The sequence below is a fragment of the Amblyomma mixtum genome, chromosome 3 (assembly GCF_055824585.1).
Source record: "Amblyomma mixtum isolate Tamu chromosome 3, ASM5582458v1, whole genome shotgun sequence".
NCBI lineage: Eukaryota > Metazoa > Arthropoda > Arachnida > Ixodida > Ixodidae > Amblyomma > Amblyomma mixtum.
In genome coordinates, this window is record NC_143014.1 from 367,582,997 (window position 1) to 367,595,452 (window position 12,456).

A 12,456-nucleotide genomic window follows, 5' to 3' on the forward strand; every position below is an offset into this window, starting at 1 on the left:
AATGCCCTGACAAGAAGCTACAAAAAGAAAATTAACGAAGAAGATGACACATATGTGTAGTGTGTGGCAAATCTGTGGAAACATTTTAACATCTTGCCCTAGAATGTGGTGGAATACGGGTGTCAATTTTACGGGGCAGGCACAGTCAATTTTCTGTGACGCCCTAGGGTTGAGAGATAATGGTCATATGAATGAATCGGGGGTAGAAGCTAGCAAAAAGCATTTGGAAGATCGGTGGCTCAAAAGCAGGTTAGTGAGGTTACATGGTCAGTATTAAAACGTATTTTAAGAAAAATGGCAAATTCATAGATAATACCGTTAAGTTTGACAAATTGCTTGAAAAAACTTTTTTTTTAAATGAGCATGGTGGCAACTGCCGCCATACTGCAAAGAGAACGCTTCCATTCACCCATCGTGGCGTGTATGCCTCGGAGATGTCCGTGGAATTACAGAAAGGCGCCGCACAATGCCACGATCGCAGTTAAGACTAGCAGTAGTCGGTGGTGAAAAGCATTGAGAGAGGTGCTCGGGGAGAGGCCCCTAGTGGGTCTCGCCCCTTACAATACTAGGCGGAGTCCCTCATTCCGGGATCCATTGCGACGTCCGCCGAAAGAAGAAGTTTCTTTATTTTGCTCGAGCAAAAAAGGTGACGGAAGAAAAAGCTGCTTAGTTGCAGCTTGACAAAGCTCCCGCCACCCAGACAGCAAGCACTTGCACAGCACATATTTTCACAAAAATTGATAAAACAGTCCTCTGAAAAGAGCAGTCAATTGTCACGTGCAGAATAAAATAGACACTTGAAACAAGATTTAAAAAAAACAAAACCGCGGTACAGGTTAAACAAAAATTTTAAAAATTCCCTTGTGCGACATTTGCAGAATGTCTATTTGTTTTTCATCCAGTTCATTGAGCGCATGCGGTATGGCGTGTTTTAGTCGTTGTTTTCCGTACATTGTACGGGAAAATGGAATGAGCCATATGGTGACTGATAGCGAAATGAATAGGTATTTGTTGTTTTTTGTAGTCTAGCTAAGGTCAGAAATGTCTCAGATTTTCCTTGTATTGCATTCTTGTACTTACTTAACAGGTTATAAGAGTACATATCTTCCACTTTTAGAATGCAATGTTTAAGAAAAAGGGGTCCTGTGTGTTCTAAAAATGATGTGTTTTCAATAATGCGGGTGACCCTTTCTTGTATTAAGGCAATTAAGTTTATTGATGTTTGACTTGGTGGTGTTTCCCCAAAGCAGTACACAGTAGCGGAGTTGTGGATAGAAAAGGGCATTATATAGGAGCTTTCTTGTAGCTAGTGGGAGGGTGTGACAGTGTTTGTTTATTGTACCTACAATCACTTAGCTTTGTCGACAGATATTGAACATGCTCCTTCCAGGACATGTGCTCGAAAAAGAACACGCCAAGCGTTTTCACACACGTTTCCAGCCCAAATGTATACGGACCGAAAGTAATGCTGGGAGATATTCCAGGTAGGACTCCGGGTGCACGAAAACGAATACATTTTGTTTTGGATTCATTTAGTATCAGGCTATTTTTTCGGCACCATTCCTGTAGATTGTTACAGAATAAACTGGCATCTGTTGTTATTTCTTCTAAGTTTTGTCTAGATATCAATATATACTGTGCAATCGTCTGCATATATGATAATTGTGCAATCTCTGTAAATTTCTACAATATCGTTGATGTAGAAAAAAAAAAGAAGGGGTCCTAAAATGCTTCCCTGTGGGACACCCGATTGAATTTCTTGTCAGTGCGATTTATTTCGGTTTATCTCAACATATTGATGCCGGCCAGTCAAGTATGACCGAATGAGCTTAAGTGAAATACCCCGAAATCCATAGTGCTCTAATTTTTCTAGTGATATTGGATGATTTACACGGTCAAATGCTTTGCTGAAATCTAAGAAAATACCTAAAGTTGTAAGTTTTTTCTCGAAATTTTCCAAAATTACCTCTTTTTGCCTTAAAAGAGCGTCTTCTGTGGAGCGGTGTTTTCTGAAACCGAACTGGTGATCCGTTATGAGGTTATGCTTTCTTGAAAAGCTTTCAATGCGTATATTACCAATTTTTTCGAGTCGTTTAGAAAAAATCGGAAGGATGGATACTGGTCGGTAATTGCTTAAATTATTTTTGTCTCCCCCTTTGTGTAGGACCTTGACACGGGCGACTTGCATATTCGTGGGAAAAACGCCAGTAGATAGGGAAGAATTAAATATGTGTGTTAACGTGGGCGCAATTATATCCTGTAATTATAACAGGCCCTACCAGGGCCTGTTATAATTACTAGGGCCTGTTGGGCCGATAGTTCCTTGCAGCCGAGCAGGACCGCCTCCCAGTCCTCTCGGGCAGGTTAAGGGTTGATGGGGGGGGGGGGGGGGATTTTTTCTGCATGCCCAAACCATGTGGAAGGTGTCGGCCACCTCCCCACATATTGAGCAGCGGCTGTCAAAAGAAGCGTTTGAGAACCGCCTGGCACAGCAGTGTGTTTGTAAAGAGCCTGAGGAGAGTTCGTTCGTCAGCTTTACCTACTAGAAAAGCTTATACAGGGACTTTAGCTTTACCCAGTGTCTTTAAAAGAAAGAAGAGGGCTGTGATCTGGATCAAGGTCCTCGTCCCAAGGGACGCCTGGTACCCGGTGAGTGAGTGCGCGGGCTGCCTCATGGGCGGCTTCGTTACCTGGCATGCCTTGGTGGCCGGGGACCCATATGACTGAGTGATGAGTTGGATCGCCGTCGCGAGTACTGCGGTGAAGAATTTGATGAGCGAGCCGAGTGATTCTACCGAACTGAAAGTTACGACAGGCTCCGCGAGAGTCTCTGAGGATGAATTTAGAGTCGGGATGGGAGGCTGCGAGGGCGATCGCCACCTCCTCCGCATGCGTTGAGTTAGGCACTCTGAACGAGAGGCCGTCCACCTGTTCTCCCTCGTGTATGACTGCAGCCGTGTACCATACCCCCCTGGAGCGGTAGGCGCCAGCAATGTCGACGTAGAAGACGTGTTTCTTTGAGCCATAGTGGCGGTGCAGGGCACCCGCCCGCGCCTGGCGCCGGCCATTATGGTCCTCCTTGTTCATTTTAGTCGGAAGGGGTCGAACGTAGAGGGCGCTTCTCCACAGTTCGGGCTAGAGTCACTGGAAAAAATTTCAGAGTACCGCAAAGGTCGGAATTTGACTGGCAACACTGAGCGGCCACTGCCATTTACCTTCCAAGCCGACTGCGTCGCAGGAAGGTCGCCGTGTTGGAAGAGCTTGATATTCGGTGACATATCGGGTTGAATGTTCACTGAAGCGCAAATACTTCGTGCTCGGAGACAATGGTTACTCAGAAGAGAAAAAATATTGTAAAATATTGTAAAATATTGTAAGTAATGCAGCCGGCGGTTGTTTTGCTCTGCGGTTGCGTTTACTGCAGGAACTGTGCTGTGATTGTGAGCAGCATCTTAGCGCTGCTATCGGGAGCTTGTGCACGCCTTTTTTCCCTTTCCGCGGAGCAAGCTGCGAAGGAAACATTTCGCCGCTCCGAGCAGCAAAGAGACAAGCTCGTGCTTTTGGGCAGTGATCGTGGACCGCCATGGGACAGCCGTCTCGTTCAAGCAGGACGAAGCTACTTGACATTAGCTTCTTCTTCCCATCCACTCTAAGCTTCTAGAAGTCTTCAGCACAAAAGTGGTCCTGCAAATGTTTGTTGTACAGTTAGAAGAGTGATGCTGGTCACCCGAATGCTGGGCTGCCCAAGGAGGCTCCCAGGGCTTTTTCGAGTGAGGCCCTGTTTCAAACATGTGGAACAAGAAAAACATGGAAGATAGCTGTAATAATAAGCTGAAACACCCAAATAAAGAGGCGAATAAAAAGAATACGTTATAAAGGTTTCTAAGTTTACGCAGTGACACTTAGCATAGCTCATTTGGGATGTAAACACGCAAGTGGCCGCAAACACGCAGCTTCAAGGATTGCTAACATTTGACCCATTTATATTTTTCTACTAGTCCCAACACAACTGCACAGAAAGCGGCCGTTATGTGGACGTAAGACATGCCCGACCATGCTTTTATTGACTGCGATCGTCACGGTAAGCGAAAAACAAGTGCCATGGGTCGAATGACTCGAGGCGCGGAAAGATCGTGCGAGTGCTTGGTGCGCGTTAGGACGCGGAATTCTCGCGCGACAAATGTGCCTTCGCGTGCCACAAGCACGGAATAGTCGGAAGAGCCGCGTGTGTTGAGTAACAAGCGCGTACACGTGTACCCGCGTCAAGCGGGCAAGCCGCGAACGATCCCTACGCGACATGCGCGACGGTTTTGCCGTGAACTCCTATTTTCTTAGCATCCTATCGCTAACACCGCGTGCACTGCGCTTACATACCTTCTGAAACAGCACCAAAAAGCACAAGCAAGGTGCACTTATCTTGCACAAGCGTGTGTTTTTTGAAGGTCCCGGCCGATTCTATGCAAACACGCAGAACGACGCTCTCGGTCATTTTTCCCGGTCGGAATCGAGAAAAAAGTCTTTCCGGACTCGGTTCGGTTGCTGCATCCGAAGGCGCAGCAGCCAGGCATGACTTCTTCAGTATCAAACACGAGAGCGACAGTTGCAACACGAGAACGTCGGGAACCTGCGCTCTCCTCAGCTGGCCCGACCGGCGCTTGGAAGGTATATGGCACCCCAAGATCACGGGGTACGGTTGGGCGTCGGCGGCGCGGGGAAAAGAAATGCGGTACTCTGAAATTTTTTCCAGTGACTCCAGTTCGGGCACTCGAACCCGTTGCATGGTATGGTGATCATGTTTGATATGCAACAGGTCGAGGGCTCTCTTGACAATTTTGCGGAGTACAACCTCTAAGCAATCTTCGTCATATTTCCGTAAGCGAAGGCATGAGCGAGCCGCATCGCATCCTTACTTCGCAACCCTCCTCGCTTGTTGGAAACGCGGCGAACCATTCGGCCCACCTGGTCGCCGACTTTGCGGAGTTTGGCAAGAGTTGGGCCTGTCTTACGATGTTGATTAATGAATTAAGAGACCGAGTACTCGAAGCTTCTTCGCTTCACGGATGGGGCCGCTTGGGAGAGAAAGCTGAACGGAGATTTTGTATTTCGGACAAGATCGAATTTGCACAAATTCAGACTTGGACGGGGAGCACTGGAGGCCGCAGTACGTGACATAGTGGTCAACTATGCTCTCCGCTGCTTGCAGGCATTCCTCCATTTCTCCTGTTTCCCGTAGTGGCCCAGATGGTGATGTCATCGGCGTACAGCGCATGCTGAACACCGCCGACACCCGCCAGCTGTGCCGGCCGGGAGATGCATCATAGCAATGTTAAAGAGAAGCTGGGACAACACAGCGCCCTGAGGTGTTTGTGCCCCGCTTTCCAATCTCAAACGGGCCATACTCGGTCTCTTAATTGTGTACGTATATAGGCCAAGTGGTCAGTTAAGAAATATTTGATGTAGTTGAGCGTACTAGGACCACAGTTGGTCTCGCTAAGATGCTTTAGTATGACGCCGTGTTTAACATTGTCAAGCGCATCCTTGAGATCGAGTGAAGTGCACTGGTGATCCGAGGCTAATTTCCATGCTTTCCGCTCACGCACGGCCCGGCTACCAGCACGGCAAACCGAACTGCCAACGGTCGTGTAGTTTCCTACACGCCGAAGGTTATCAGAAGAACCGGAAGTTTTCTCGGCGGCAGCGACCTCCAGGGTATATAGCGTGCAGTTCGAATTTATTTTTGTTGAGACAGGTTTGTGTATGAACAGATTTTATTCTTTGACACGTGCAGCTCCACAAATTGCAGCAGGAACGAGCACCAGCACGAAAGGCGAAATACATGCGGCTTGGCCGAACCTACCTCCGAGACCGCAAATCGGTTGTATGTTCGTTATTAACACTATAATCTAGCTACCGTATTTACTCGCGTAATTTGAGCACTTTTTTCTTTAAATTAGGGCTTAATTCAAAAAGAGGGAGCGCAAATCACGCGAAAATTTTCTGAATATGTCCTTAAAAACTCAATAAAGGTCATAACGCACAATATATACGCTACATTGCCGCAACCCCCTTCTCGCAGCACCCCTCATGGCCAACAAAAAGTAGACTCCAAATAAAAGACGCATACACACCACCGCACCGCCCACGCTGGGCAGTTCCCCACGGGACAGCATGACGTCGCGTGCGCAGCTCAAAGCAATTAACAGTCACCGATACAATCGGGAAGAAGCCAGCAGTAGGAAGAAAGGGAGATAACGGGCGATCAAACGGGGCGTACCGCGCGTGACCCGGCTGAACACAGCAAACGGTTCGGTAGTTTTGGATTCGGACGCGCGCGCAACTGTTCCTCCGGGAAAGCGACCGCCAGCACGAGCGAGCCGCTTAAACGCCGCAACCTTTCGCAACCGCACACGGCGACGCGGCCCGCGCCGATCTTCCCAAGCTGCCTTGCGAGCACCCGAGTACATGCCGGTGGTCTTGCGCAGCAGAGAGCGCAAAATATTCGTCTTTTTTTTAATCGGGGCAAAAAGTTGGTCGTGCGCAAATTACGCGAGTACCCTATTTCGGACGGCCACTTTCGCAAAACGTCAGTACAGCTTCGGTGTACCATTCTGCATGTAATGGCCTTAGGAGCTAAAAAAAAATACGATTCTGAAAATGTCTCTTGTGCCGTTCCCCCACTTTTGGGTGCCACAAGTATTCGAAATATATGCTTCAAAATTATTAGAAGAAAACTACGCTTCGCTTCAAACTAAAAAAACCACTCGCGACGAGACTAAAAATTGGGCACAGGCATTGTACTGTTTGCTTTTACAGAGAGAAACACCAAAAGTGCGCTTAAATCTAGACCGAGTGAACAACACAGAACACCTTTTTTTTTTACTAGTTCTCGTTGAGTGAAAAAGAGCACAAATCACTTAACAAAATTATATAAACAGGTAGCCTCTATCTTCATAGGTTGTTGAGAAAAGAGCACTGGAACATGCCCTAAATTACATGGGAAGGCTCATCCAGTCCCGTAGGTTGATTTTTTGGTTTTGTTGATGTGGGTTTAACGTCCCAAAGCGACTCAGGCTACGAGGGACGCCATAGTGAAGGGCTCCGGAAATTTCAACCACCTGCGGTTCTTTAACGTGCACTAACATCGCACAGAACAAGGGCCTCTAGAATTTCGCCTCCATCAAAGAGATTTACAAGATACTGCAATGTTTAGCTTGAAGGGAGACTGCTGCAAGTGGACCCTTCCACTGCTCTTGTTAAGTGTGCCGTACTACTTGAGCATCATTCCTACTGCATTCACTTATGGCACATGCCATATCTACAGGAAGGTTTTCTTTAATTCATATTACAGATAGCAATGCTAGGTAAGAACAGAGGACTCTGCAATTAGTAAATGTCAGACTGTCTTTGCATGACACCTCAGCGAGGCAATCAGTTGAGCGAGCTGTTAAAAGTTCACCTTGTAGAGCAGCACAAAGAAACAGTGTTCGAGGGTTTCATGCAGTTTTTTTCCCGTTCCAAATGACGACACTTCAGTGCCTGGCTCTGTTTACGGGGTCTGTGCACACATCAGCAAACAAAGGAGTGCTTATATAGACAGCACTGCTCCCATTTCACTGCAACTTACCATGCATGGTGAATCAGCTAATACATAGTAAAAATTTGCTCATTTCTGGTGGGCATAAACATATTAAGGAAGGCTTTAATGAGCTGTTTAAATGTTGTGGTACAGTTGTTCCAAGGCAGCACACCAATGTATTTCCTCACAAACATATTGTGCATTACCGATTGTTCCCATGGCACCTGGAGACAAGCACTGAAGCTCTGCCGATCCACAAAAGTGAGGCATTTACAGCAGAGACATACTGCAATGAGTCTGCTGTCTGTGGTACTACAGGCCACTCTGCTTCACTAGTCTCCTTCCCTTGCTTTCGATCCGGGGAGTCTTCCACCAAATTAAAGAAAGCTCACCTAAATAGTCTCTCTACACACACACACAAGTGCCTTCAATGTATGACTGTCAAGTTTGGCAAGAGATTACGCTAACACACAAGACACGACAGACAAAGTTGACGGGACTGCGCCAATCCCACCAGCCTCATCTCTCGTGTCTATCTTGAGTGTTAGCGCAATTTGTTGCCAATTTAAAACCATGAACCAACTCGCCCAGCAAGAAATACTTCTAAGATACACATGACTCTCAAGACACGTGATTTTGTGGAAGGTGATATGTCACTGCTCACATCAATTATTTGATCAAAACTATGCTTTTTTTTTTTTTTAACGGCACTGCTCTGTGTCAAAGCCTCACCTCTTCACCAGTTTAACAATGACTTAAAGACACACAGATGTAGTGCTTTGCAATCATAATGGAAGGAACATTTCCGGCTTCATAACAATATACCGTACTTACACGACCGTAAGTCGACCTTTGTTTTTTTTTTTACCTGAAAATCCGAAGTGGGGGGGTCGACTTACAATCGAAACCAAGGCATAGCACCATAAATAAAGGGAGACATCAGGGATGCTACAGCGCAGTTGCAATTTTGTTTGCTCTGTGGATCTACCCAGTAGTCTTTGGCTACTCTGCATGCTTTTTTGGAAGAATTTTCCTTTACTTTCAACCGCGTATGCAGTACTCAAGAGAGTGTCAATAGTAGATGGAAGGGCTGCTGTTCCAATCATGGCAGCTCCACCAATCAGAACGGCAACGGCTCTGGTAGTGTTGGTAGCTGATGAAAGAGCCGACGCCGCTTATGCATAGCACACAGTTTCCCTTGGGCTCTCTTTGACGCATTTGAAGACTCCTGGCCGCGTTTTACCAGTTTTTGATGTAGCGATTCGTCAATCGTCATTTGTGCTCCGGGTCCGGTAAGTGTCCGGCAGTTGCTCAAGGCTGCTTTCAAGATGGCTGTCATTCTTTACGCCAAAGAAACTAACAATTGCACGCTGAGTCACAAGTTCGACGTCTCTAAGTGGGTGATACAAGTGTGGCAGCTGCAGCAAGTCAAAATTTTCAGCTGTTGTACGTGATGGCATGGTGCGGTTGTTTGTGACGTACGGGATTTCACGGGACGACGTTAAAACAAGGGATCGCGCCAGCACTAGTGAGGACGATAGCGCAAGTGTGGACGAGTAGTCCACCAACTAATTACATTTTAACACGAGAGCGTGAAAGGGGTCGTGAAATTAAAAATCCTGTGTTGTTGGTGTTGCCACAGTATAAGCGGCTTCGTCGCGACACTCTTTGCCCTGGCCTTGAGCAGCTGCTCCGTCAACGTGCCGAGCCGCCCTCAGCGGCTGATGGCGGCTGCTGATAATTGTGGCTGCCTGAGATAATGCTATCGCATTTTACTCTTAAAGATGAAGCTTACACGTCCTCCAAGTCTTTCGTTTTGGAATGTGCCCAAGGGCATGCCCTTCTTTTTTTTCCTGGCATGAGATATGGGGGTCGACTTACAATAGTGTATATACGGTATCCCAAAAGTGCACAACACACTAGCAACTTGTCTACATAAATTGCTTCAAAAGACAAGCTATCAGTACAATGTTTTCTGCAAAAGCCAGAACAGACTGTTCTGTAGAGTTTCTTGAGCCAGCCACAGGATGTTATCAATGTTAATTTTATAAACAAAAAAATGAGTGCATAGTCTCAGAGCCTTTTCTTTTATGTCATTGAAACCAAACATTTCTAGTCTCATTTTATGATGTGCTATAAATAGGGAGGCACACATTCCAACTTTCAAAAGGAAAGTCGGAAAAACACATACACACAAGAGCTATACAGGTCGGTCAAAGTTCGTAAAATAACCCTGTTAACTTTCCAACCCAGGCGACCAACTATCAAAAATTGCAATAGCATTCATGGGCAACTGCTTTTGATAAGCATAGCACATCGATTCCACCTTAACTTTATGGCCTGGACATTTGAAAGATTACAAACATGAGGTTATTAAGAAGCACAGCAAAAAAAACAAAATAAAGCATCAAAACTTTAAAAGGAAATTGAGAAAGGAGGGTTAGCGATCGCATTGAGATTAACTGACTCAAACCTCCCCAGACAGAACATTTTTATACAGGATAAACAGGTTAAACAAGTTCATTAATGATTGCTCATCACAATGACCACGCAGATCCATAAAATCCAAGATGGTTGCATTTACTCACAGAGACATATGCACCGGAATTTGCCAAGCCACCCAAATAACTCAGGGCAACAAAGAGAGCTCAGCAGTGTCTGTCAGCTGCACAGAAGCACCGAACAATACCTGTCGAGCCACCTTACAATACAGTTACCAGACTGTCAGGCAGGGTTAGATGAGTACTTCTTAACCATGTGGAATTTTATACAGAGCACACCCTGCTCTTAAAGCAACAACAAGTTCATACTTGCTGTTGCAACTGGAACAATGCCAGGTATTACTGAAAAGTTTACATGCAAGAGTGTGTGCACTTAGTCTTATTGTAAAATAAATTTATCCGGATGCTACAGGGCAGAGCAAAGAAAACTCGCACTCACCACATTTCTGAGCGGCTCCTCAGAAACAAACTACACTCTCCAATTAAGCCTCTGAGTCAAGTAGTGTCTTAAGCGTGTCCCAGAAATGCCTCCGAAAGGACAACAGCTCAATGCGACTGTTTGCTGTTTGCTGCTCACTAATGTTTTTCCGATTGTGACCCCTTCGTTTCCTTTTCTGTCATCTACGTGGTTCACCGTACTGCAGGCCGCCCCAAGCAAAGATGAAGACAGGAGAGGCAAACTGCATGTTTACACCCGTGCACAGTGCACTGCCCGCCTCGGGGCATGTCAACACTGGCTGCTGTCAGGGTTTCCTCCGAGACTGGGGATACCCGGTGCTGACATTTCCAGCTACAAAGTCAAAGCGCCATGAGTGTTGACCACAACTAAACTACCTCAACATGAACCTTGGTACATGCCAGCATCCAATCCACACCTGTCGCATGTGAGTTCACGCACCAGTGATAAGTGTTGCTGGCAGCAAGCAAATGTACAGCCATCAGTTAAACAATACAGCACACAGCTGCGCACATGCCAGCATGTGCTAGCATCACAGCAGTGGCACATTTGCAGTTCGTGTGGTCAGCACAAGCACACCAGTTTCAACTCTGGTCTGGCAGTGATGCCTCTCCACGGGTTCAGCAGCCCCCACACCACTGGGCTGCGGTTACCTCAGCGCAGGCATCAAAATGGTGGTTAGCATACATCGAGTGTTGGCACCGTATCCTAAGCATCAGCTTCTGTAAAAGTTTTAAAGCCGACAGCAGCACTACCAGCATAGAGGACACTTACACCAGTGAATCTGGCCTTGGCCAAGCTTAAGTTTCCTGTCAGTCTGGTGTTAAACCTGGTACACCTTCGTCCACTGTAATGGTAGCATGCATCCTTCGTGCTCTGTCAGTGACACTCCGCACAAACTGGCGCTTCTACAGGCCCGACTATGTACAGAGTGGATGCGTCACAAGGACTCGTACGCCTCAGTTGCTCGCTCTACACCGACATCATCGGCGGCGCCCAGAAAAGCCTCCAGCCTTTCTGCATCAGAAGCGCTTTCTTCCATAGTCTTGCGCTGCTTGCGGTGAGACCTCTTCTTCGACTTGTCGCTGGATTCGTCTTTCTCTTTGTCCTTATCCCTGCTAGACTTGTCCTTGGTCCTGTCTTTTCGGTGCTTCTGGCTACGCTCCGAATCATCCTGCATGGACCCCAAAAAAAAGACACTTACTTATAAGCCACTGAGCGTCTTCCCTATTGGCAGAGAACAGATTCAGTGGCAAACATAGCCAGTAGCAAGCAAGAGGAATTGCTTAAACGCACCCTGTGCAAGAGACACCCACCTTTTTAGACTTATGCTTTTTATGCTTGGTGACCCCAGCTTCGTCCTCAGGTGTGCTGCTGGTTAAGCCCATTTTTGGCTGATGCTTGGGACCGGAAGCTTCTTGGTGTTTGGGGGGGGGGAGGGGGGAGAAAAAGAGGAAATATGAGCAAACAACAATAACTGAAGTTTTAATTCTGAACATCCAAAGACAAAATTTTTGCCGCAGAAGCTTATTTCTCACTCCACATTTACCACGCACAGTGACATCAACAATAACAGTAAACTGATAAGACACCACAACAAATGTTGATTGTAGAGTGACCAAACAAAATTCAAACAGCTTTAATCCTATCATGCACCACGCCCCATGCTTGTTATGCAGAGTCAGTGAAAAACAAAAAAAATTGCAGAACTTCAGAACAATAACCACATTTAACACCTAAACCTCCGCAAAACATGACAGCACATTTCCTAAAAAAAAAAGGGCACTTGCAATACACAATAAACTTACATTAACACCACTACCCCAGGGCTGACCTGAAAGACACAGGTTTGATCCCAGCTGCAAAGGTCGCCTTTCAATGGCGGCGAAATTCTAGAGGCCCTATGCGATGACAGTGCATGT

General features: G+C 46.5%; 1 protein-coding gene across 6 annotated transcripts in view; it reads right to left on the minus strand.

The window, feature by feature from the left end:
• Positions 1–7,666: 7,666 nt before the first annotated feature.
• Positions 7,667–12,456, minus strand: part of LOC149356696 (rab-like protein 6) — a 76,613-nt gene continuing 71,823 nt past the window's right edge. For 4 of the 6 annotated variants that reach the window (XM_089584281.1, XM_089584283.1, XM_089584279.1 and 1 more), the window contains 2 exons: positions 11,851–11,951; positions 7,667–11,708 (listed from right to left, as the gene is read on the minus strand). In XM_089584281.1, the coding sequence (XP_089440407.1) occupies positions 11,475–11,708; positions 11,851–11,951 (335 nt within the window). In that variant the 3' untranslated portion in view covers positions 7,667–11,474. The remainder of the gene's footprint in view (positions 11,709–11,850; positions 11,952–12,456) is intronic. The other 2 variants (XM_089584284.1, XM_089584282.1) reach the window with 1 other exon arrangement.